This window comes from Scophthalmus maximus, chromosome 5 (genome assembly GCF_022379125.1).
Source record: "Scophthalmus maximus strain ysfricsl-2021 chromosome 5, ASM2237912v1, whole genome shotgun sequence".
Classification (NCBI taxonomy): domain Eukaryota; kingdom Metazoa; phylum Chordata; class Actinopteri; order Pleuronectiformes; family Scophthalmidae; genus Scophthalmus; species Scophthalmus maximus.
This window is the reverse complement of record NC_061519.1, coordinates 8,317,932-8,345,776: the sequence shown is the minus strand read 5'-3', so window position 1 is coordinate 8,345,776 and position 27,845 is coordinate 8,317,932. Positions and strand designations below refer to the sequence as shown.

General features: G+C 41.6%; 1 protein-coding gene across 5 annotated transcripts in view; it reads left to right on the top strand.

Moving 5' to 3' along the window:
- map4l (microtubule associated protein 4 like) overlaps window positions 1-27,845 on the top strand; it is an 83,743-nt gene that overhangs the window by 5,526 nt on the left and 50,372 nt on the right. For all 5 annotated transcript variants that reach the window (XM_035635026.2, XM_035635024.2, XM_035635025.2 and 2 more), the window contains exons 2-4: window positions 10,403-10,602; window positions 22,334-22,420; window positions 24,412-24,657. In XM_035635026.2, coding sequence (XP_035490919.1) covers window positions 10,413-10,602; window positions 22,334-22,420; window positions 24,412-24,657 — 523 coding nt within the window. In that variant the 5' untranslated portion in view covers window positions 10,403-10,412. The remainder of the gene's footprint in view (window positions 1-10,402; window positions 10,603-22,333; window positions 22,421-24,411; window positions 24,658-27,845) is intronic.

Below are 27,845 nucleotides of genomic sequence, written 5' to 3'. Positions count from 1 at the left end.
TTGTACATTTCTGATATCTAACATTTGAATTATATAATATCATCATCTAGACTGATATAATTTGATATAAATACCAAATTATGATCAAGCAATTATTGCTAAAAGAAAGCCTGACTGATTTATCAGTTGACTGACAGAAATCAGCCTATATGAGCCTTTCACACACATAGTATCAGTGTCCGTGTTTGCCATGTGCTGATTTAAAAACTCTCTTTTGCAAAACAATTGCATTGGGTGGAACAGATATTTCTGAATCAGTATAAATATGATGTATGCAGTGTGGAAGGTATTGCAGATAAATGGCCTTGATGAAAGGCTATAGTGTAAGCTGTAAATAAACTTTATCATTAATATTAATTATTTTTATGTATCAAATGTGTTAGCATTAGAAGCCTGCCTCCATTAAACAATTGAAAGATACTACATTCCATTATCAGATATGTGCCCACAAATTACGTATCACCATTAGCTGCATATACCGCTACTATAAATATCTGTAATGGGCAGCTAGTAAGTACTATAGCATCTATGATGGAAAGCTAATGTTCACAAAGACAGTTGTAATGCTGAGTGCTTGTTGCAGTAGAGAGCTGAGAGGGTGTCCTGTGTTCAGATAAGAGGATCTGCAGGGGGCAGTTGCAAAGCCAGGGAGCTGGATGACCTAAACATATGGATTTGCAAGGAGCAACACAGACATGTAGGGGGAAATGAGATTTGGATTTAAACAGCAAAGATCATACCTCAGCTGCTGGAGCATGTTCGCAACAGCATTTTATTTGACATTTATAGCACAAATTCCTTCAGTTGATGGAGGCCGCAAACGCAAATTTAATTAAGTTTTTGTAAGAAAAAAAATGATGTGAAGTTGTGGTTGTGAAAAATATATCCTTAAAGGGTAACTGTGACTGTTTTGATTGAGAATAAGCATTACATGTTGGGTATAATGTATTGCTGTGCATCGTTATTCCTGCAGAAAGATGCGTTGCTATCAACGAGTACTTGATTGGCCCTCGAGGAATTGTCGGATCCCTCGATCTTGGAATTAACTACTCGTGCCCATCCCTAGTTGGTATATTTACATGAGGAAACAAAGTCTTTCTCGTGAGTTTGGCGACTTAGTGCATTTTGTCGGTGAAAGAACTTCTGGAACTCACCTATATAAGTGGCCCCACTCCAGAGAAGGTCCATCCTGGGCCTGACTCGGCGCAGCTCGGCAGTAAAAGTGGTCATGGAAAAGCAAATCAGCGCGCGACACAGTTTGGCTCGGCGCGGCCAGAAGTGCCCGTGGAAAAGGGCCATTAGTAACATCATTGCGAGACGCCGTAAAGATGCGCGCCTACACACACACACACACACACACGTCTCTTTCCATGAAGAAAAAGCTCAACGCACCACACAGCTTCATTGAATTGACAGCAAAGCTTTAACCGATTCGTAACGTTAGAACCGGGTCATCGGCCGAATCGTGGTCCATTTAAAATTGTAGAGAGTGGTCCGTGTGTAGGTGTAGTCATATCTGTGATAAAACAACCGGATACTGATTTGTATTGGTGAATCTTTACACCCCCCCAAAAATATGGATCCACAAATGCTGAAAATACCTCGTCTGTGGTCCAGTGCAATTCTACTCCCGTAATACTGACACGAGCTCTGTGCAGTTCAGAGCGGATCTTCTGACAGCAGCCATGAGAGAAATCATGTTGCACACAGCAGAGCATAACATTTCTGACATGCCACCAGAAAAACCCACAGCCACATTGTTGATCTTTCAGGCCATCAATCAGTTGCAATCAATCAGTGTGACAATTAATGTGGCGGCATGACCCCCCTCCCACCTAAACAGCAAGTCAAATCACAATTAATCTGGCAGGAGTGCAGCCCCAATTCTAAAATTAGTCGGCACAAACAATGTGGGGCTGAACTAGGGTTTAATCCGTACAGTGTCTGCTCGGCTTTAAGTATTGCTGTTTGGATCTGGAGAGTAAAAAATCAGAGTGGAGAATCACTAGTTTGATGCTGTGTGTGTGTGTTCACGTACAGTATGTGTGTGTTGTGTGCAGTGTCAGCAGTAATCTAACCCGCTGCTCATCAGAAATACTGTACATATGTGTGTGTGTGTGTGTGTGTGTGTGTGGGAGGGAGGAACTGCTGAGTCACCATGACAACTGGCTGGGCAGCCATGACAGGATTTTGTTACCACGTTAGATGCAGTAAATCTGGATGGATGTAAAAACATAGTTACAGCCTCTGCTGCGTTTCCTGTTCATTCATCTTTTGTCATCAGTGTGTAACCAGTGCAAGGGATTGTCTACTCAATGTCTCCACCATTTTATAATCTATTCCCATCCTCTCATCATCCCTTCTGTCAGAATCCAATCGTTGTTGTAGCAGGTTTTCATTAACAACATGAAAGTAGACCAGAAAAGGCGGAAAGTGGGAGGGAACTTACTCCCAACATTCCAGTAAACATGATTTAAACAGATTTGAGCGTCAATCGACTTATAGTCGACATGTCTGACCTCGCTAACGGAATCCCAGACACATTTCAGGTGTTCAGATTGTTTGCTCCTGACTAAATTAAGTAACACATTTATCCTCTGCGTCTGCTGGCTTTGTCAAGGATGTCGAATAACGCAGTCTGTCATTTTGGGAAGTACTCAGTCGGAGTTTTCTATCTAACATACAGATGACTTTGATATTCGATCTTCCTAAAATGGCGTACTGTAGTGATCCTTTCGAGCTGGAGTAAGCGTTGTTCCTTTTTTTGGCAAGCTGATGACTAAACACGATGACATCACAAAAGTGATGACATGTGGCATGTGAATTGATCAAGAAGAACATCATGGTTTACAGACCAAGTTTCATCGTTCAAATTTGACTCACTGTACCTTTTCTGTGATGATGAGGGATTATTTGTGAAATTTCAGTTGCACTAAATTTTTTAATTTTGCTTCTAAAGAAAGTTTAGATGATGAAGTTTAGGTTAGGTTAGGTTTGATATGGATGAACTGTTTACTGTTTGCCATTGAAACTTTTGATTTCATAACATAAAGATTGGATTTATTCAGCTTTTTTGTGAATTGTATTTCAGTTTAAAGTGAGTTTTCATTGGCATAATAGAGCTTCAGTTTTAGGCTGTCAGTTTGTATGCTGCTCAGATATTAATCTAATGTCCAGTAAGTTGTGTGACGACATAGCAAAAATCCACGCTTATGATTGCTTGTGAACTTTTGTGGATTTAGTGCCATGTTATCGTCACTGGCTCCATGTTGCTCACCTTTTATTTAGAAGGACCGGTGAGTCAAGTCCAATGTACTACCAAATCTAATTCACAGTGATCCTCTGTCTTATCTTTGCTACTCCTCTTGACATGTTATTTTTGCAGCATGTCCCGGCCTCCCTCGATTTCTTGCACTGTGTGTGAACCCTTCAGCGGGCTAAAAGCTGCAGTGTCCTTCAGTCAGGTCAGGTCAGGACTGTGATGTGCTTCTCTGTTTGTCAGGCCACAAGGCTGGTGGTTGAACATGAATACATTATGATTATACTGAGCTGAAAAAAAAAAAAGAAAGAATCGCGGCCACTTTACAACCCTCATAAAGTCTGGCAATAAATAAAGATGCAATTTCTTCGTCTGAAACTGACGTACAAAGTGTCATGAAGCATGATATATTGTGAATAATAAGTTGAGCTAGTAACCTATTACAAGTTGTGGCAACCAACCAGAGATTCATGGTGTTGAAGAGGGAAGATTCTTTATTGGATGCAGGAGGGAGCAGGTCACTAACCTCTCCATTCACTGCTGCAGCATCATTAGCACAGACATACAGTACTGTGACTCATTGTTGAACTGAACTGACCTACGGCTGTGAAGCTAAAGTGTATCCCACTGTGGAGCAAAAACAGCTGTCCTCGGTTGTGTAGTTGTAGGGTACAGTTTATTAGGACAGATTTTTCGAAACTTTTATTTGTTAATTCTTTTGCATACTGTTTTTTAGTAATTTAGTCATGACTTGTTTCAGAGGTATCAGTCTACTGTATGGTAAGCGTTTATTCACAAGCTCAAGTATTCACTGCCGTTGGAAACAGGCTGCTGATGTAGCGCTGTTCGCCTTATAATTGTAACACCGGCGATAATTGGACCAATGGGAATTTGGTCGGACGAGGGCATATCGACCAACATCGACCAGTTGAACGGGAGACTACAGCCCTCTAGTCTCTTGCCTCTCATATCAGTCATAGAACAGTTAGCTTTATCACAAAATTTCTTTACCATTTCACGTTGTGGTAAAAAACCTTCTGATAACAGTCATTGACAGCGCCATTACTATTTTCAACTTCTTGAAAATTGGTTCAGGTCCTCTAATTCGACTAGTGACATCATTGTGTATCATTGCTTGCTGATTCATGGCAGCAGGATTTTTTGATGATCCCTTCGCTTTAGAAACTAGACAAACCTCCTGACACAGCAGTGCCTTAAACAGTCACTTTCTTCAGCTGCAGATCAGACGCTCAACGTTCAGGGGGAACGTTTGGACCATTCTTCCTTTAGAATTCAATTCAGCTGTTTCTTGCGATGTATTGCGTAGCATCCACTGTTATGCCAAGGAAATCATGGTTAATGCGACCATGCTCAGTGAATTGCCAATTGGTCTTCCAACCTAAACGATGGTGCTTTTACTGTTGGCTGTTTGTCCCTAATGAGACCCCTCGCCACATCTCCTGCAATAGGGCCCCTATGGAGGCAGGCATACTAGACCTTCATCATGGTCAGGTCATGGTTTGAGTAAAAATAAGTACTTGCTCAAGTTTAGAGGAGTTTTGTTGTCATGGTTAGAATAATGAACCTGCAGTTAAGGGTGTTGAACAGTCATGGGAAAAAGAAACAATGTTGATTTTGGCTTCAAAGTCTGTTTCGTTGGCGGAAAAACCCTTACGCATTAGGTAAATGTCTGTCCTCACAAAGAGTGAAGTACCAGTGTGTGTGTGTTTGTGTGTGTGCCTGCGTGAGAACTGTCTGTGTTTTGGAGGATGAGATGATTACTCAGAGAGGGAGGGGTGGTGGATGTTGGAGCAGGGGATTGTGGGTACAGAGATAGTCTTTAATCCTTCAGAGTGCAACAGCTGTCCAACAACTCATCATCTCTCTCTCTGTCAAACACACACACACACACACACACACACACACACACACAGAGCATTTTACTTACCGACACTTACAATTTAATGTTTGTGTGTACAATTCATACTATACCAGAGCGCTCGGCTGGTAAACAGAAAGGTCACAAAATCACAGTTCCCTCACAGTTTACTAAAGCCCAGGAGGACATCTTTAAATAATTCATTTTAATTTAGCCCAAACTTAAAGATGTTGAGTTTATTACTGCAAAAAGACAAAAAAAACTTGTCACACCTGGGAAGCAGTAACTTGAGAATGATACTGTGGCCATTTTAGCCTAAAACGTTACTCAAAGGATTTGATATTTTGATAATCAAAATATTTTCTTTAAGGTGAAGACATGTTTGATGGTTAGGGTACAATTCCAGTTTCCTAAAGGAGACTGATGATCGTCAGTAATGGACAGCCCAGTCTGAAGTGTTTTATGCTACACAAAGCTTTCCTAGTCTTGTATTTGTGGTCTTCCGGTCAGCTTGTTGTAGAAGTCCCAAGGTCGAGGTATAAAAAGTGGGGTGATCGTGCCTTCGGTGCTGCTGCTCCAAAACTCTGGAACGAATTACCTCCTGACTTACGCTCTATCTCTGACTTGGCACTTTTTTAAATCCGTCCTTAAAACGTTTTTATTTAGACACTTTCCCTCTGCCTTTTGTGTACCTTTGTCTGATTTTGTTGTTTGTTTTATTCTATTTTATGTTATCTCTTGATGTAAAGCACTTTGGATACCTGGTGGTTGCTGTAAAGCGCTATATGAATAAATGTTGGTTGGTTGTAATTGTGAGGTGATCCAATGTAGTCAGGGCTCTACTTAGGGTCCATTCTACTTATGGTTGCTATTCAGAAGAACTGGAAGAATAAACAAAAACATGCTCATCCGTTTCCCTTTTCATTTCATACACAACTTGCCAAGTATATTTAGAAATAAACACAAACAAAAAATTATTGTGAGAAATTGGGTAAGAGAAGACAAGGTCCAGCCTTCTGAATATTGTAGCTAATGAAACCTCTCCAGTGGAGCGATAAATATTACAGAATAATAGGCGAAGAGGGAAATGAGAAAGCTCCTATTTAGGATTGGTTAATTTTCTTATTAAAAAAAAATAATTATTGACTGCATTTGTGTGTGTGTGTGTGTGTGTGTGTGTGTGTGTGTGTGTGTGTGTATGTGTGTGCGTGTGTTTGGTTACAAAACAATGACAGCTTGTTTGCTTGGAGGGTGGATGGAGGGATAAACCCAAACCGCAGACAGTGAGACAGGAAGGTGGGGTCATGCTGTCTAACGGTTGGGACTCCAGTTTATGTTTTTATGGCATTTACAAGAAGTAATGAAGTGTACCTCCAACCAAAACAAAGTTTGCAAGTTGGGCACAAATGATAAGAATTCTGTCAAGATGAAAAAGATTTAGTGTTTTTTTTGCACAACTCACCGTTGTTTGGTGTCTTTGCATCTGATTTCTGTGATGGAGCTTGAGTCATGTGCATTAGTAGCGTGTTGTCAGGACAGGCTAGACGAGATGCACTTACCCTTTTAAAGCTAAAAATAGACATAAATTAGAACAATACCTGAGTGGAAGCGATCTCTCCTCTCATATCCGATCGCAGGACAGCATTCTGTCCTGTTGCGTACAGCCTTTATCAGCTGTCATTTTCATGGATGTGGAAAGTCGGGGCTTGTCAAGCAAATGGGGGGAGCAGCAGATTTTGGATGTTTGCACATGTGCAGTATGGATCAAACCTGGGATCTCTGACAGGTGTCTGGCTATAGCTGGCTACAGACGAGTGCGGTTGTCAGTTGCATGTTGAAACTGTTTTGAGCATTTCAAATTTGCTTCAACGGTTTTTTCTTCTTAAGCATTGGGAACTAGCAGTAGCAGGTAGAAAGATTTATTATCTGAAATTGGTTTCTTGTTGCAGCTGCACGGTGGTGCGGTGGCTAGCACTGTCGCCTGACAGCAGGAAGGTTTCTGGTTTGAATCCAGGTTCGGACAAAGAACATCCGGGGGCCTTTCTGTGTGGAGTTTTGCATGTTGTCCCCCAGGTACTCCTGCTTCCTCCAGGCAGCATAAAGGATGAAGTGGTAGAGATGATGGATGGATGGATCAAGTTGTCTTACTGATCACCTTGGTCAACAAGTTTGACATCCTTTGCTCTCTGTTAATCGAGGTGTTGCGTCCTCTGTGCAATGTCTGCCGTAAGTTTGAGAAGTTTGAGCGAGAATATTGAGGCAGCACAGGGTCCTGAGTTGTTATTGGAATGTGTCATTGTCAATTAATCGTCACATTTTGGCTTTTAATTTTTAATTTTTCCTCTACTCTACTTTTGGTTCAAAGGAATAATCCAAACACCTGTTCAGCCAGTAGGCCTGTCATGATAAATCTTTTTCCTGGACCATATATTGTCCCAGAAATTATTGCGATTATCGTTGTAAGACAAGTTTTTTGCAACTGAATCATGTGAGTTTGCAGTATAGGCCTGTTGGTCTTTGTGTGTGCGAGTCACTGCTGCTGTGTTGTCGCCAAGAGAAATGTTATCTAAACCAATGATTCTCAAACTCCCGGTCCTGACCGCTCCTCTCCTACTCTTTGCAAGATCATTTCTGGGGCTCGCAAGATGGTTGTGGAGAGAAAGAAATATTCAAAATAAAATGACATACTTAAGACTGGGAACTGTTTTTACATTAAATCGCCTGTACCAGTTATAAGATACGCAGAAGAATGGACGTTATTGTGCGTGTTTGTTAGAGTCAAAGTCTGTGTGCAAATGAGTTGGGGGTGTTCTGGCTGCGCAACAGTTGCCTGGCGGCTCAGGGAAAGAGAAAAGAAAATCACAGGATGCATCATGTTCCACTCATTTGCTCTTAAAGTGACAAAACACTCTACACACTTTTAATCGAAGGGTTAAGAACTGTGGCCTTGCTGACTATACGGTGCAGAAAAACCTCTGACCCCTTCCCCGTCCTATCAGACAGGAGCTGCATTACGCACTTGCAGTGCGGTGCTACGTTAAACAAAGCATTAATATCTAAATGTATCATTAAAAAAGTCAGGGCGAGGCGTGTGGGAACAGTTTCTCTCGTTTCAGCAGCTCTCTCTAACCCTTGCTTGCTGGGGATTGGGAGTCGGGGGTCTGGATCCAGCAGCCTGATTATTCTGGTGGGTTCTGACTAAAGTTTCAATCTGTACGGGTGGATTTTATAACAACATAACAAACATAACAAAAATCAAGAACATGGTGAGCTTTGTGCACAGGCTGTAACAGTTTTAAAGTCTCCCTCCACTCAAACATATGTTGTGCTCTTTGTTACTTTACTTGAATGTTGGACGATCACTGTGCAGAATGATGTATGTGAAGCGTTTGACACAATTTTCACATTCCCCTGCTATATAGGGGAACTTCTATTTGCTCACTTCTCATCTCATTGTAATGTTTATTTGAACCTTACCTTTCCCTTCTGACCTCTGACCTCTCCTGCCTGAAAGCAAACTTTGCCCAATGTAGAACATGACCGACTGTAAATGGTTTTGCCTACATTCACAAGGGCTCTTGGTTGCTTTGAAATTGGGAATATGGCTGAATCTCACTTGACAAAAAGAAATGAATTCCAAAAGCAAGCATTGTCTGACTGAACTGAATTGGGAGAGAGGAGAGAGAACTTAAGCATTAAAAACAGAGATAAAGAGAAGGAAACATGTTATATGAATAATTCCACTCAAATACGTTTTAATTTAAAAGGCAGCCCTGTATCCAAATTTACGCCTCGTGTCCAGATTTTTATGATACCTAAATTTTCCAAAGTTTCCCATTTTAGTTTGATAATCCGGGGCCTGCGTTTTATTCTGGACAAGTGGAAACGGAGATGATAAGAAAAGATTATGCACACACCTAGGCCTGTCACAATAATTACTTTTTGTCAGACACTATATTAGGACAGAATTATTGAGATAAACAATATTATTGTCATTTTTTGCAACTGAATCGTGTGAGCTTTTATTAAAGGCCTATTGGTCGTTGCGTGTGTGAATCACTGCACTCCTCTACGCGATTTGTGTCGCTGCCAGTTTTTTTCAGCAGTTGGGGCAGTTCATCAAAGCAGCAACAGGGGCAAAATGGGAACTAAAGTACCGCATGGTCTTTTATTGAGGTGCTTGTGAGCTGCTTTTGCTGATGAGCAGAGTGACACAGTCGCACTCCCGCAGGACATCCAACACTGTGCCTTGCTTGAAATCACTGTCGTGCTGTTTGTCCAGATTCTTGCAGCTAATAAACGACCCACATTTACTGCACTTTGCCTTGTCGTCGCTTTCTCTGTTAAAGTACAGTCAGACTTTTGACTGTACTCCGTCCTCCCTGTCTCCCTCCCTGCCTCTCGTCGGGGGCGCGTCGCCCAGAGATTCTACAGCGCTCCGTCGTTGTGTCTTGTCGCGTCAAAATAAAAGCCCTGGCAGAGTCGTGTAATTGCGACATTTAATACAATTCTGAAGCAGCGGCGGCAATATTTTTGCAAAATGAACTTTCGGGAAAGCAAAGCTGCTGAGTGTTGACACAGTTTGTGAACTGCGACACCGAGCAGAGGAGAGGATTGAAGCAGCGTGCCTACCTGTCAACAAACACAATGGCGATTATCGATGTCAATAGAAATGATCAAGGTCATTTTCATGTATCGTACGATAACTCGACATTGAAATTGTCGTGACTCACACCCAGATTTGCTTCCTGATCGGGTCTTGTCAGTTAAAACTCGACAACCAGTGGTGAATGCAAAGTGCTTTTCTGTAACAGTTCCGCCTTGTCACCGATCCCGGAAAAAAGAAATCCGTGCCTATTTTCACAATTGCTGTTCATCGTTCATGGTATTTGCTGCATCTAAGCAACCAATTGCAAATAAATTGCTTCTGGTTGCCTATTGTGTGTGTGTGTGTGTGAATGGTTGTGTGAAATGTTTTATAAGGTGTGTTAGTATCGACGGCGATATTTCTCATACAGAGCTAAAGCGCATGACTGGACAATACAAAATGTGTTATTATGGATGTAGCCCTTGGGCCATTGCCATTATTAGGCAGCGTCCGCAAGACTTCTGCAAATTGTGTGAACTCGTGTCACCTGAATTGACAGGCTCGTAAAAGTTGTGAAGTGGTCAGTCGCACACAAATGACACATCCTGTGAACCTGTGAAGTGCAGCGGGAAAATAGCCATAAGTAATCACACCTGTCTCTCTGTTTTCTCTGCAGCAACAGGACTATGGACCTGACCTTGCGAGATGCTCTGGGTGGGGGTGGAGGTGGGGTCCCAGGTGGGGCCCCTGCCGAGTCCCTGCTGAAGAGAGACTTCATGGCCTCGCTGGAAAAAGAGAGCTATGATGACAAAGTGGGAGAGACAGTTTCTAAGAGTGACTACCGACCCTTATTGGATGGAAAGGACACCAAGAGCGGTATGTCCCCACGAGCGTCTATGCAAAGATGTGAACAGGGAGTGATGCTTTCTTTCTCTTCTGTGGGGGCGGTCAGGCTTGAGTCGGCTTGCAGGCATTTAGAAAAAACGCGTCTTTGCTGAACCACCCCAGGGAAAAAAAAGAGAGTCAGATCTTGATTTTGAATCCGACCTTTAGGTGATGTAACTGTATCAACCTAACTGTATCTGTAACTGTAACTGTATCAACCAGTGTTTCGATTTTGTGTAACAAGCTCCTCATCGAATTAATTGGGAACTAGCTGCGTTCCCACCGCAGGAACTTTCCATAGGAACTAGGAACGTTTGAGGGAACTTTTTGCATTTCCACCGCATGGACAAGTGTCTACCGTGGTGGAAATACAGGCGAAAAACGATCTGCAGGAACCTTTTAGTTCCTCGATAAAAGTTGCTAACGTTGATGGATATAAACCGGAGCCCTTTGTACAGAAATATTAGAAGAGACAGAACTGTAACTCTGTTGCCTCATCAACAGCTGTGACATGATCATGTTCAAAATATCGAAACAGCACAAGGAACCAAGCCCATCACAATGGAGGCCGACTTTTGAATTAAGATGGCTGGTGCAGCAACAGCTGGCATCCTGTGCACTACAGGGTTCAACTTAATAAGGCAATGAGAGCCATGTTTCTAATCCAAAATGGCAAACCCAAGTTGAAGCCATCCTTCTCGTGCGCATACAGGTGAAAAGGCAGCTTGCAAACCCCAGGCTGCTGCAGATGTTAGAGCAGCTTCTGAGTGCAGCTGCCACATTTTCAGTCCACCGAACAGGGTCAGGTGCAGAATTCAGTGTGTCAGCATGAAGGACAAAGTCCACCAGAGTTTAGTTTTGAATGGCAATAATAAGCCATGACCAGGGAAGACTGCATTCCTGGGTTTGTGCGAGGAGGTGGCGCTGCCAACAGGGGTTTTATTCTCTGCTTTTGGAGATTTTCCAAAATGTACTGTACCATACGAAGGCAACATTAGGCTGATACTGGTACTACTGTATGACCTTGCATGGCCTGGCATGGTTAAGTTTCAGATATCAATAATGCTTTCTTGCATACCTCTGTGATGGTTGCATTATGGTCAGTTGGACAGAGGTTATCTGTATATAATCGCACGTCACCTTGTACTAGAGGGCAAAAGGGAAGTTTGGTGAGCATGACCACCGCCGGTACAGTGGTTATTGTTGTGAACTTCAGAAGTGTGTCCTAAACATTTAAGCAGAAGGGAGTCTGGCCCTGAGGAGATCATCGGCATAATGAAGCAATGCACTTCCACCGGGGAGCACAAGGTCATTAAGGTCTCTCCTCACCACCGAAAGCATATATCACAGTCACTTTGCAGAAACAGAGGACGGATCTCTGCCACATAGATGTTTGACCCTCAAAGGTGAAAGGAAAATTATCAGTTTGCAATGGGATATAATAGAAGGCTAAACACAAATCTACCACTGTATCATATTTAGAAATGGGTGGTAAAGAGGTCAGAATTTAATTAACATCAGGCACAATGGTTGATAGCAATAATTGGCTTGGCTCAAGGGAAAAGCATAGGTGCATTTGTGTGCATCATGGGTGTCATATGACCTGTTTGCCACTGCAGTTAAAATTGGAACTGTCTAGTCATATCTTGTTCCTGCACTGTTTTATTGTATCATAGTATACCCTTTAAAATCGTATCTAAACGTGTCTTTTATATTGTGTTGTGTTTATTTTCTTGATACGTTTTGTGTCTTATGTACTGTAAAGCGATTTGAATTGTTGTTAAAAGAAATCAACCCACTTGTAGAGTAAAGGGCCCAAAGCTGGGGCTAAAACACCCTGTTCAATAAAAGCCTGCCTGCGCCATCCCTGGACGTGACGCATTTAGGCCTCACATTCATCCGCTCCATCTCTATTTCTTTTTCCCCAAGTCCCTTTTTTTATTTTTGCTTTCTCTTTCTATCAGTGTCTGTGCCACTGCTTCCTATGCTGTGTCAGCCTGGAGTGGAGTGGAGTGGAGCCTGGAGTGCTGTATTAGCATCCGTACCATCACACACATACCATTGGCACCAGGCCAGTGGCCCAGTCTGGTCCAATGGGCTAAATGTTAACTTGTCTTGCTGTCAGTGATTCACAAGTGACAGATTAATAAAAGACCGGTCAAATGGGTTGAGCTCCAAGCATGCTGGCACATTTCCCACAATGCACCTCGAATTGTATTTTTTATTTCAACATCATGACACCATTTGGGTTATTTTTTCAGACTCTACAAAAGCTCCTCGCAAAGCTGCGCAATGTCATTTTATTTCATTTACAGTGCACATCGCCAAATCATGATCAGTGATATAGAGAGAAAAACAGTAAAAACTGTTCCCAAAACTGCCTTTTGACAGAAAGAAACCTCCTGAAGAACCAGACTCAGTTGATTATGATATGTTACAACTTTTTCCACAGGCCTAGTAGTCTTATGTTCAGTGAACTGAACTTCAGACTGGTGGCAACCATCTCTATCAAGGGTCACTCACAGGCATGTTCTCCAGAGATTGTAACTGAATCTCATGAGCTTCATCAGTGGATTTTTGTCTCAGTAGTCACGCAGAGAAAAATGCATTATGACAAACAGTACATATTACGTTATAGGTATTATATTTTCAATATTACAAACATTTCTCTTGTGACTTACTGTCTGAGTGATTTGAAAATATACTGTAGTGCCATTTTCTTTCATTACACCTGATTAAACTGGGTTTTGTGTTACAGGGACTGTCTGATTTGTATAGTAGCTGGTGAAGCTTTTGAAACAAATTTAAGCCATATTTACAAAAACTTGCCATCGTTAGCTAACATTATCAGCCATTATAAGCTACTACATTATAAGTCATACCAGACCAAGTGAGGTTGTAACACTAAAACCCCTTAATAGTATTATACTGAGCAATGGTACGTTTAATAACCCATAAATTCATTTGTTCATTTTTTTAAAGAGTAATGTAAATAAGAGATGTGCATGGTGTGGATGCAGGTCCAACTTTAAATTTGTAAATCTAGTTTATTTAGGCCTTCCCTCCAACCATGCTTTCATGATTCAGGGAAGTGATGTAGCACATTAAAAACAAATCTGTGAGTGTGGCATTCCTGACGTCGGCTGAATTTGTGCCAATTTGACATTTAAACATCAGTTATTGATATCATCTCACGCGATCTGTCAAAAAAATGACTTATTCCAGATTTGTCATGACAATCACATGGTATTAATGTTATGGATGGAGAACACATAGCGGCATTTAGATCCAGAGATGGGTGACATGTTGTTCGTTGGTTTGATGTATATGACACTAAACAAATGTGGCACATCGGACTCGGTTGCATGCAAACCACCAGCCTGTCATATCCTCTCTCACATATTTGTTGACATGCCAATGCACAGCTGGTATGATGATGATCACCAATAGCAGGCACACGTACTCTGGCCGTGTGTGTGTGTGTGTGTGTGTGTGAGTGTGTGTGTGTCAGATGCCACAGCGCGACTATTTAAAACCCTGGTGACTATATAGGCCTGTAGGCTGCGCTCCTGTTGATACTGTGGAGCCGACAGCAGATGTTTTACCACAGGGGCTTCTCAGATGTTTTCATATCACTACTCCTCAGACACACATTACACCACTGACTCACATGTGATGAGATTTTAATCGCGGGGTCAAAGGTCGGGCCCCTGAAGGATCCATTCCGAGCCCACTTTCCTTCTTCAACAGAACAGGGTTTGGAGGTCGTTTGATTCTTAGGTTGTGAAAACAACTGTTGGACACTGAGTGAAGGCTGCTCGGTGTTGCAACGTGTCATCTCTATCATCTATCAGCACCAAGGCCTCCCGCAAGAAGATGGAAATTTGAAAACCCTTTGTCAAACGTTAAATGTGTCCTGCAACTTCAACAACTATATACTGTGGGTGGCTTGTCCGTACCCTCAGGTGTGAGCTATAGGAGCATTACCAGCGGCAGATGTGCTGGACCTCTGCTGTCATGGAAACAATAGTTAGGGTTGATAAATGGTAATGGTTTTTTAGGTTTCGGCACAAACACTGCTTGGTTTATGGAAAGATGGTGGTTTGGGTTAGAATAAGTATTCCCATGAAGGAAAAAAGAAACAACGCTGACTCACAGACGGTTTCACATGCGAGTGGTCTCCTGTGGGAAAGTCCTGTGTTTTGACGACCTCAACCCTCCTCCTCCTCTTCTTCCTAACGCGGCTGTTGTCGCTCTATATTAGTCACTCGACTTCCTCCTTTGCTCGTGAGGCATACAGTATTCTATAGAAATTGGACGCATCCGAAGCATTGACTTATGGATTGATGGTGAGGGTACATGTCAGCATGACTGCCAGTCGGTGAGATCTATAGACTGAGACGAGTGTCTCCCCATCTCTTTCTTTGTCTTTCCTTTTAGTAACGCTCTCTCCGCTCTTTTGTTTTCATGTTTTTATGTTCTCACTTGCTCCCGTGCGTAGTGGGAAGTCTTGCGCTTTTCCTTTCATTTCTGTTTTAATTTCTGTTGAAGCTGTGTAGTAATTTGAGGCGCGCAGCAGTGATGAAGAGTTGTAATAAACCTGGCTGAAATAAAAAAATAATAATATTTCCTCTGGGTCAGTAAGAGACAAAGATTCTTCTTCTGTTCTCTTTGGCATTTACCCAAATAGCTGCAGGTACATTACCGCCCTCATGTGGACTGGGGTGGAGAATCAGATTTGTCGTCTGGCCAACAGAGACGTGCGTGTAAATGAACATGTCCTAAATAACATAATCTCCATCAGGACATGGGAAACCAAAAATCAAGCTCTGCCATTGCTGTGCTGTGTATATCATCTCCCCTCAATAACAGTGAGCATGGGCATCATTTCCAGAAGGGGCCTTTTCAAAATACTAATTTTTTGCGACAAGAGGACTGCCATGTTGAAGAGGAAGAAAACTCCTGCAGACTCCACTCAGGACAAATACAGTCAGTACAGTTGATTGTGCATCAATGTAAATATTTTGTTCTTTTGCAGCAGTTTCTGAATCTCTTGAAAAAAAAGAGCCACATTTCTTGTTCAAAAGCCCAAATGTTTTACTGCATACACACATTGTGTGCACACCACGGTTGTGTTTATACTTGTCTTATATTGTAATTCATGTAAAGTAAAAAAAAAAATTTAACTTCCATTGTTCAGGTGCAGATGGAGCCAGGTGGAAATCTAGTCCTGTAGCAGTACAAGACATAGCACTCTGCAGCCTGCTGCTGTGTTTGCTGAGGCGTGAAAAACACATCCCCCGCGGTGTGTGTGTGCGTACAGTGTGTGTGCTCAAGTGACGGGGGACACGTGTGGTGTGCGTACATGTATCCAGGTGACCCACACACAGTAACTCTACACAGTAACTTTCTGAGGCTCAGTTTGTCATGCAGTGGCTATGAGGTTATGGCAGAGCAATGCGAACCACCACTGGTGGCATTATTTGACTTCCAAATGTTCACCTGGAGACACACACCAACAAACTGGAGGCAACTAGTTTCCCTACAGGCAGTTAGCTGAAAGAGGTTGGACTAAAAGCAGATAGTGAAATGAAACCCTGACCCTAACTATGTAAAGTGCCTTGTGACAATGTATGTTGTGATTTGGCGCTATACAAATATTATTGAATTGAATAATACATTTTACGTAAATCCACCACCACTGCATCCCACACACACACAAACTGTAAATAGAATGCATTAGACTGATATACATTCCTAGGAATAATTAAGTAACACAAGCTCAGAATGGTTATTCGGATCAGGAGTGCTTCTGCCTTAGCAAACAATAAATAGTTGCACACATCAGCATTGATTTTGCCCTGCTTGGGCCCATTTGACATGCCGGAAGACTGCAACACACAAACAGAGGTGTGCAGTAGGGCTGCGGCTAACGCCTATTTTCATCATCGATTAACCTGTCGATTATTTTCTTGATTCATTGATCAGTCGTCTGGTTCATACAATGTCATAAAATGGTGGCAAATGTTGATTGTGTTTCCCAAACCCCAAGATGATGTTCTGTTTTTGTCCACTAGCAAAATACATATATAGTTTACTGTCATAGAGGAGCAAAGAAACCAGAACAGTTTCACATTTAAGAAGCTGAAATCAGAGAATTTTGCCTTTTTCCCCCGTAAAAACTACTCGATTGATTGATTTAGTAGTCGACTACTAGTGTGTAGAGTTAAAAGCTTTCATGGTTTGAGCTTCAAATGTTTGACTTGTGGCATCAGTTACAATGTGACTCCTGTAGTTTAAGAAGTTAAAGGACAACTCGGTTAACACAACTATTATTTGGCTTTTGTAATAATAATAATAATAGATGGAGACAGAAAAAAACCCCCACGCATGGTAAAACTAATGACAATTCTTTATTATTCAGCAGATATGGACCAAAGAAGATACAGACTTTCATGCACTAAAAAGTTACCTGAAGGTGAAATGGCCATTTTCCCTGCTACATGTCACAAAATCTGGTTGGGTGACATGGTGTAACACATGCTGAGGCTGCACGCTCGTCCTTTTCTCCAGTGGTTCTTACTTGAACATGATGGATGGTAGAGGAACAGTGTAGTGAATGCCTGCCAACGTTTCACGGTAGTGAAACGTCGTTGTCACCGTCTTTGGAACGGTGAGTCAGTCAGTCCTGTTCGCAACTGTGTTGCTGAGCTGGCACACGTTGTCGTACGTCGCCAGTTCTTTTCTTTTTCATGTGCTGCTGCCTGTCGAGTCAGCAAAGGGCCAAAGAGACAACTATAGAGTAGCCGTTGGCGGCAGAGCTTAACGAATCTGCTATTTTACTCATTTTGATAACTCATTGCTCATTGAGTGACAGTAATAGGAGATTTCCAGCCAGCTGGCCAGGAGTCAGACTAAAATGAGACAATGCAATCACTTGTATGAAAAGCCCCTTGTGGTGTTTTTGTTGCCAATTCACCCGTCAGTCCTCTTACATGAAACCACTTTGTTGAAGTTCAGTATAATACCATGCACTCGAGCTCAAAGTATAATCACGAGAAGGGCCTGTGTTTGATAGCTTGTAGAAAAGCTGTACTTCCAGAGGTGGCTGCACTTTTTTCCGTCTGCCAGTCACAGTAAGTGGATTTGCATCATGTCCTCAGTGGTCATGGGACTGCGGCACTGTCGCGGAGCATCTGCAGCTCCTTGTGCTGTTGATGGCTGTCGGGGCCAGAGCTGAGGAAATAACAGTTTTCCTTAACATCCGTTTTGTTCCTCCGGCCTCCAATTCCTCACCATGTGTTGTCGCATATCTCTGTCTCACTTTCTCTTGCTCTCTCAGATCATTCATTTGGTATGTTTCATTTGTTTTATCTCTGGCAAAGGGTGTTCACTTCCCATGTTTCCCACTATACATCACCCTAACAATAACTATAAATGTACTCAGGAGAGCTCATACCTCTGCCAAAGCCAAACAGTCTTCTTAACTTCAATCAAGTGGCATCAAGATTGCACACACTCATAGATATCAGTAGCAGAGGTGTTACATTTCAACGTATTCTGCTTCCTGTTTGAGTGTTATTTTCTATGAACTACAGTCATTTGCTGTTTAAAAAAAACCCTAATATACTGTATTTGTGGCCCCTCTTTTAAATATTTGCCTCACAGAAGGAACCAGTCTTTGGGCGTGAGGCTGAGTGCTAAAACACAGGATAGCAAAATCAGAAAGTATGTAAGATGTCAAAAGAAGAGCTCAAATGTGAATTTTTTAAAAACAAACGAGAGCGTTGTCTTTGCAGCAGGAAACACTGAGTACGTAATTGATTCGTTTTTTTTAGTTCCAGCAACACCTCATCTGAGGTATATCTGAGGTATGTGTGTATATACATATATACATATATATATATATATATATATATATATATATACAGAAATACAATTAATTGCTCTGTTCTTTATGACTCGGGGGCTTTCATTACCTGTCCCTGGCTGCTCCGTCTGTTCCTCTTCTCTTTCATTTCCGTCCCTTGGCTGCTGAATCCCCTGCCACCCTCACCCCTCTCTTACTTTTCTCTCCTCGCCCCCTAGCCTTTGCAGCCCTTTGTGCCTGTCGTTTTGCAGAGATGGTGACAGCTATGACTGAGGATGGGATGCTGCTGTTTGACACTAACCTCCCATGTCCTTGCGAGAGAAAGACTTGAGCGTTGTTGACAACATACAGTATGCACGCCAATATTGGCTGCATGGATAGGGGCACAGAGCTTGTAGAGTATGATGGGTAAAGATGGGATTTCAACATGATTTTCCATTTGATTTTCAGTCAGGATTCAAGTTAGATAACATGTAGAGAGCGGTGGAGGCTTCCAGTATTGATTCATCGTAATGCTTGCCAGTCAAACGTAATGTGGTAGAAATGCATTACAGTTATGCAAAAACTGACTGTGGCACCTTGACAGAAATATGGCCCAACTGACTGCTTTTCAGATACTGAAACATGCCTCGTGCGAAAATAGAGAAAGCTACAAAAGAAAGAATGCAAAAGGAATGCAAAGTGAACTGGCAGCTGAAGCGTGATCGACAAAGGGGGTGAAGAGTAGACACAGAGAGAAAGGAACCCCCTTGGCGTTCAGCTTCGAATGACTCTTCAGTTAATGCATCTGCTCTTTGTTAGTGTACGTGTGTGTTTGCATGTGTGGTTTCAGTTGAACCGTCGTAGACCCCAAAATGGAGGTAGCCAATGAAGAAACACTTGCTGTCAAGGAAAACACACGCTAAATTCAGTGCACCATGAACTAACAGTTAATGCACACTTGTTAATATTTCATGACATGTCTACCAGTACACTGATATTGTCCTTGTGCCAAAAATAAGCTATGTTTGTATTTCCCCTGGATATATTTCAGCTTGAGTATAGACCACTGCGTCTCTTTTTGATTTATATGGAATAATTACTGTATGTTGCATGCGACTCAATATGAGTGTATGAATGTACAACTACTCAATATAGTTGTTCATGATATGATGCTGTACAATCATGTTTTTGAGGTTTTTTGTAGACTACGCTGTCTAACTTCCCCTGGTATTTCAGGACCATGGACAGATCCATACTGGGAAAGTAAGAAATGATCTCGTTGCACTTTATCATAGTGTATTATATACAGTAGATCTAGATAATATTTTCTGGTTCTATGTGTGGTATGACTCCTGTAACTAGGTCTGTTTACTCTTAGTATTGAATTTAACTACAACTTGAGGTACTTGCTGTCAATTTATTTTGTATGCTACCAAATTTTTATAATTATTATTAAAAAAAATTTAAATTTTAAATAGTGTAATACAATTTAGTGACGATGAAGACACAGCACAACAGGAGAGGGTACTTGACGACGACGACAACAACAGCAAAACGAAAAGAGAAAATTAAGGGGTTCCTTTGTAGAAGATGTAAAAAATATAGGAAGTTCAAAAGACGTATGATGACATTATCCAAATGGAGAAATAAAGGAGAGAAGGAAAAACAAATAAGCTTATAAAAACATCTAGAGTGCTTTTATGGAGCTTCACTGGTTGGGCTTTAAAGACGGGGGTGGGGGGTGGTGGTGATGGGCTGAGTCAGGGCACAATTATTGATTCCTTTTTTTTTTGGCACGTTTTATTCTTCTTTTTCTCCAAGCTCTTTTCCCCCTCTCCTCTTCCTTGCTTTCCATGCCCTCGCCTGCAAGCTACCACCAGACCCGTGGGAGGTGGCTGGCCATTTTACTTTGCCGCCATTGATATGTTGCTGTAATAATGCTATATTATCTAACTGTTATGAACTACATTGTAGTATATATGACAAAATAATGTAATAATTTATACCATGGCCTCTGAAAACGTGTTTTGTGTTTAATCGGAAAATGTGGATTCATTTTTGAGTACTGAACTGAAAACCAGTAACATATGTGTTTGTTTGCCTTCCTATATTATCAATGTTAAACTGTAGATAAAGAAAGCAACAGCTGAGCCTTAGCGGCAGAGCTTGGAGCTAGGGTTATTTATGTAACCACCAACAACAAAGAAAAGAAGAAGAAGAAAAAAAAAAAGCTTCTCAGTAAGAACCATGGAAATATCACACCTCTAGAAAAATATCACTAATACTGTAGAAGACCTGAATATGTTTAGGGGTAAGTCTGAGGGGCTCCTGCAGGGGAGAGGACATAAAGGGATTGAAACCGAAATTGATGAGGGAGAGATGTGTCTGTGGGTGCTTTCCATTCTGCTAATTTATGCCTCCTCCCAACCTTTCCGTCTTCCATGTCCCAGAAAACCAATTTCCCTCCGCCATCATCAAGATTTCTTGTACCGAACACCAAAAACACGGTTCTGAGGGGCAGTACAGGAATGTGGCCAAACTGTGGTGGAAACAGCAATGGCTGCTTTACTTATATAGCACATTAAATTTCCCCTAAACTCCATGTGCTTTACATTAAAAGACTAAATGTTAAAATCTAGACACAAACATGGAAAAAGGAAACCACTGTAGGGATATAAGGAGGAGTTGAACGCAGAAACTAAACCGATGAAACAGCAAGACAACAGACCTCAGCCATACTGCACCACGGTAAAAACACAATCAAGAAGCAATTTTTACCATACAAGTACACCTAATTGCAGCTGTAGAATCTGAATCATGAAAACTTTCCTTGCTGCTGTTTTGAATTTTTTCATTCATAAGTAAAAGGGGCTTCTTTCTTCTTTTCTATTCCAATATGAAATGAACAACTTTGGTCTGATACAGTCACACAGTCATTGTGATTAATAACACCAGTGTCTTAAGAAGACGTGAAACTATTTGATAACCTGTTTCTATATTTACAGCTGTTGTCATTCACCCCCAACGTCAGTTTGTTTATCACCAAATTAAATTGTCTATTTGCGTCTGAGCCATGACACCACATGTACGTACTGTATACATACTGAGTCTCAGAGCAGCTCTCTGCTGCTGATGCTGCTCATTTGTGCACCTTCGACAATAGAGTTATGGTACTAACAGTAAAAATAAACATGTATGTTTCATTCATTATATTTATGCAAGTCTGTGAGTATTCGAACGTGTGGGATACCCACTCTCACACATTGATTGTCCACCCTCAGCAGGCGGCGTCTGGGGAACTGCAGATGCTGTCACCCTCCTTCTGTGTAACCATGGTGATAGTCGCTGCAGCGGCGTACTGTGTCTGGCTGCGTCACTGTCAAAAGACCTGTACACACACACACACACACACACACACACAAATACACACAGACACACACACACACACAAATACACACACACACACACACACACAAACACAGACGTACGCAGGCTGGAGAGGCTGAGTTTGAGAAGCAGGAGCTGTTTGATGAATAAGCAGTTGTCAGAGCCGAGTGGCAGACAGACAGATTCAGGTGCGGTGTTCTGTCTGCCTCAGTTTGAGGAGAGTTTCAGTCTGTGTCTGAAAGGGAACTTGTAGGTCTTGTATCCTACATCGTGGTTTTAAATCTTATATCCCCCACATATGTTATACCTTGAAATGTACGTCATCAAAACAAACAATTTTATCTGAAGTTCATTTTTTTAAAATGTATATATATTACTAAATCTGTGTATGTTCCATGCGGGAACCTTTAATGCTTGTTTGGTAATGTGAAACAGTTGTGGCAGAGTCTCGTGAGTGATGTTAATGCTGTGCATCTCCTTCAGGTCCGGGGATGATGTCATCAATGATGTCATCAGGCGGATACCAAGAACCACTTGGACAGCCCACCTTCAGCTCTGACAGCCTGTCTGGTAAGGGTGGGGGTGGTGTTAGATATTCATCACACATTTTCCCCACTTGCCACACATAACAAAAATGAAAATGATAATTAAAGTGCCCCCTGTTGGTCAACCCTCAAAATAACACTTTCCAGTTCCCACCCTTGGGCGCAGCTTTCAATGTGTCCAGGTACGCTCACAGGTAAAAGCTTCAAATGTTCACAAGGACCCGACAAATCACACTCTTGTGACACCGAGCAAGAGGTCTCCTCTTTGAACTCTGGGATCGTTTAAATCTAGAGCTGACAACGCTAACAGAAAATCTACATATATACTTTACATGGTCAAAAAACACAACATAAACATAAGCAACTAAATGGAATTCTGCCAACCTTCATTTTATCATTGTAAAATTATGTGGCATATCATAATGTCAAAAATGTGTCATATTCATGCATGTTTCCATTCACTTTACACAACAACAAACAGGTGGCCAGTCCATTAAAATACTATTAGATGGTCCAAGGTCTGGCAATAGTGTTGCCCATTGGATTTTATGTCCTATCAAATCAGGTCATTGCATTCTGAATATTCATACTGTAACTTTTTTCATTCCTCCCTCTCATTTTGACTCTCTCTCTCCCTCTCTCTCTCTCTGACTGTCTGCTCTCGCTACCCTCATTTCTTCAAATGTGGCACAAATGTTCATCTGAACTCTACTACTTCAGAACTTGGAGTTCAAAAAATAGCATGATGAAATTACATTTTGTCAGAGATTAAAAGGTCAACTTAACCATGACAGCGTAATGTTCTGCAAGAACTTCTTCGTTAATCCCTCAGTTAGTTTTTTAAAGTTTTATTTTTGCTCTTAGTTTTAGTTTTTCCAGAGTCTATATATGAAGATATATGTGTGCAAAAACAAAACCAATGAAGGTCATGTTCAGTGCAAGAAACTGTTGAAACTCTTATTTGGTAAACCAGACAAAACGTTGTGCACATGTAAATGTAATTTTGCTTTGAAACACAACTTGTGTCAAGTTGAGTCTCTAGTCAAGACTTGATCAAACAATAACACAAAATTATATGTGATAGTTTAAAACTAGGGCCATCTGTCTGTGTGTTATCCGCATGCCTTTCCACAACTGCTCTGTTACGTTTTCACACATACCTTGTTTTATTTATTATTCCACATACATTATTTTTTTTCAGATAAACCACATTTAATTTTCATCGACCATTCCGGTTTCTGTAGGGTTTCTGAGCAACATGATTGTAGAAAATGTCAAATCATTCTTACATGATTTATTAAAGTTCAGTCAGGACCACTATAGTAAAAGTAAAGTCATTTCAATAATAGCAAATAGTTGGAAAGCCTGAGATGGGGAGAGCACGTCTCCCTACCATTCCGTGACATTGATTCAGTCAGATACGTTTGAAAAGGAGGTGCTGGGGTGGAGGCGGGTTGCAATGTGGCCTGCAGCAGAGCAAGAAGAGTGGGCAGGTTAAAGCAGCTTAAATTGAGCGCACAATATCAGCTTTGCCAATTGAACGCGTAGAAGAGGATCAGCTGAGCAGTCAGCGGATGTGGGCTGGCGTAGAGATCTCTACTGTCAGCTGATGCGCTGCATAGTGGTCGGCGCTTGACCTCATGGCCTGCCTGAACTAAAGCTATGCTCAATTTGTTAGAAAATAATCAATAATATCACTGAGGGGTGTAATTGGAAATTAGATATGTAGTGGCTTTAATACTGCTATCTAATCCTTTCATTTATCAGTAACAATTATTATGATTTTCAGAACTACATCACAACAACAAATCACAAAACAACTTAACTCTAAACTTAAACATGAGCAGTCTGGTCATGGTTTGCTACAAAATCATGCCTGGTCCATCTTTGTGTAAATAAAACAGAGCTAGCGTATGTACAGTATTTAGTGTATACATTAATGGTGTGTACCATTCCCATAGATGCAATTGTTTAATGATGATGTAACGCTAACTGTGTTTTGTCTCCATCTGTTAGGCTTCTCTCAGTCTGGGATGGGAGGGATCAAGGGGTCCAGCCTGCCACCGTTCCAGACCAGCATGAGCTCCCCTTTCGGCCAGTCTGGGATTGGTTCAGCCACGGACACCCAGAAGAGTCCAGGCCTGTTCGGACTCGGAGTGGAAAATAAAACCCCCAGTAACACCAGTGGAAGCAGTTCGTTTAAGACCAGTGATCCATTTTCTTCTGGCGGCCCAGGAGTCCACACTATGGATTTTTCTGCAGGTATCAAAAAGAGGGTTGGTTGCGTGCGTCTGTCTGCGTTCACACAGACATTTGCGCTGCGCGTAAAAATGCAGCCCTTTCTCACTTATTTGAAAGGGCGACGTGGGCTGTTGGAGGCCGGGAGGCAATGTTCGGGAAAAGGGGTTCTTTTAACTACACAACCTGGTATTAGCCGGTCACATACGTGTTCCTCCAGCCCCTTGCGCTGTTTTATTGCAGGCTAAAACCAAATGTCTGTCTGAATGCAGCTGTGAACTGTGCTGAGCAGCTGGGAAGCGGTGAGTCGGCAGATCAAGGACCGCTTTTGAAATTCATGAACATTTCTAGATTTAAAAAAAAAATCTCAGCTCAATAGTTCAATAGTAGTAATAGTTCAACTGACGCCAGTTTTTAAACATACTGTAGAATCTTGGCCTGTGTGTTGGTGGCAGGGCAGCAGATGAATCACACAGGACCAGCTTTCACCAGCAGGGGGCAGCCTTTTCTAGCTCTTTCCACTTTAGGTGGATCTTGGAAATAACATGGAGGAGAGCCCACAGTTTGTATGCATTCAGTAGTTACTGCAGTGTGAAGAGAAAACAGCTTTTATCATGAATTATTAATGTTTATAATACCATCAGCTTCTTGGGTAAGTAATAGCTGAGCATTGGCTGAGTTTGCTGCAGCAAAAACCCAAACTCACAAAGAAAGAAGCGCACCATGTCTTATTCAGTCCTCCTGTCTAGCTGTAAACTACATTTAAGCTTCTTTAATACAGGCGTAAATACTTATTTCAATCTAATTATAATCAGAATTCGACTCCTTGTGTTAAAGCAAATAAAACATGAAAAAAGGACAATGCATAGTAATTTTAGCAGCAGGACACCAGAATCATCCGCTGAACTTTAAAAAAAAAGAAGACTTTTAGCGTCTACGTTTCCACTGCAGGAAGGACTTATAAAACATTTAGCCAGGACTTTATTTTTAGCTCCCCTCCCTTCCAGATTCTAGCTCTGCTGGCTGAAAGGCTGGTTGTTATGGCGCAGTTACAATTTAACTTCAGTCGCTGTTGGAGCAGATAGATGATACGTCGGTGACAAAGATGATAATACACTGCAGAGCACCGTAGGCCTGTTGGCCCAAATGATTTGTACTGTAACTCAACAGTGGCGGCTGCTTTACTGGCCGCCACACAGTCCCGTTAGAAAGAGACATGTAAAGTGAAAGATAACTTCCCACGACCTGTTCAATTTTCAGGGAAGACAATGGTGATGAAACCACATGCTGCTACTTTACGTTTCACACCAAGTAGGTGCAGACATTTTGAAAATGTGCCAATCCTGTAATGTAAGCTGGATGACAAAAACAAAGAGTAAAACACAATCTTAGGAATCATTGATCTCACTGTTTAAATCTTTTCGTTTTTATTACAGAAAGAATCTGGGAAATGTGCAACCTGTAGCGTTTTACCCCTGCAAGCTGAATTTTCTCACAGGAATTGCATGGCTTGTTAGTCAGTCGGAGCTGACGGGCTAAGACAAGTATAAACAAATAAAAATAAAGTTCAGCACTCAAATGTACCTTTAAATAGTATTTTGAGATTATGCAGGCTATCAGTAAAGAGTGGCAACGTGGGTTCTACTTCCTGCAGCAGGAGCATCCTGAATTTATAAGTAGGGAAACCGATCCGTCCATATACTTTATAAAATTAGACATGAATAATGGAAACACACTGAAATTTTATATACATATAAATGAGCCCTTATATTTATATTTACATTTTCCAAGGCCCTTTTCACATCAGACATTTTTTTGTCATAGCGAGGAAAGAGACAGGTACTAATACTTACAACATCGATGCTGCCTTTGTTCTATTCAAGAGTCCCAGCATAGGACACACCAGAGGGACATTGAGCCAGCATGAATAACACAATAAGACAAAGCCACTGATTATGAAGTACATGTCATATGGGTAATATCACTTGATGTGTCTCCTGACATCAGCACTATGGTGGCTGTATTTAGCATCAAACCATCTAAAGGGATGTTGAGAAAAAGACGTTTAAAATGTTGTTCTCGGGCAAACCTTAGCTTATTTGATAGCTGCATGATTTATTTTCATCTCAATTTATTTATCCTTTTTGTTTGGGTAGTCTGAGCACGAGGGGTTTGCCTCTGTTGGCAGGCAAGGAAAAAAAAAAAGGGTCACATTTGTCACGGCGCAGCGTCCTGTCTCACATCGTCGAATGTGAGATGAAGGGGGAAAAACAACGTTATGAAAACCTACCTGCTATTAAAAAGTTACATTTTCCACCGGGGTAGTGTGTCTAACCCATTTGGATCTGTGATTTCATCTGTTAGATGGGAACCCTGTATCAGTTATAAGATCAATTCAGGGGTTTTCATTTGAAAGCGACTATATAAAAACATAAACACCATCATGTCCTGCCATTTAAAACTCATCACCACCCCTCTAATTCACCAGTTTTGTGGCCCTGGTGTATTTAAAATGATGTGTAAGACATACAACATGGGGGAAAGCTTTTTCCTTATTTCCCATTCAGCTACAATACTCCAGAAGGACACTGACGATACTTTTCCCAGCCAGCCCTCTGCTCTGCCTGTGCTGCCTCCTCTCCTGCCGTGTTTCTGTGTTTGAGACTTAAATCCCTCTACACACCTTTTTCTTCTGCTCGTGCAGGTGCCAGTGAGATTCAGTGAAATTAAAATCCCCTTGCAAAATGTCAGCTTGCCTCTCACACGCTGCTCTTTTTCCCTACGTGATGCGTTCGAAGCAGCCAGCGCTCCAACATTAATGTTTCTCTGGGCAGTTTCCCAGACTCCAGATTAAGAAGTGCTCCCATCAAACACCTTATCACATTAAATATAGATGATAATGCCCTGGCCTTGTCCCTACTTTGAGCTGTATGTAGCTGGGGAAGCGTCGTCTGTGGGGAGAAAATATAAAACTCATTTAGGAACGCTGGGAAATGTGCCAGATTTGGAGGGGAATGCACCTTTTCCTAGATCCCCATTCATATGCAGTGATGTTTGACGGACTGAAAGGCAGGCTGCAGATGGGATGATGAAAACTGAGATACAGGAAAAAATAAGTTTGGCAGGAAGAGGACATGATGAGCAGACTGATATGGGTGTGTTAGGTCAGATAACATCATTTTGCAGTCTATATCCCTTTCCCTGTCTCTTTC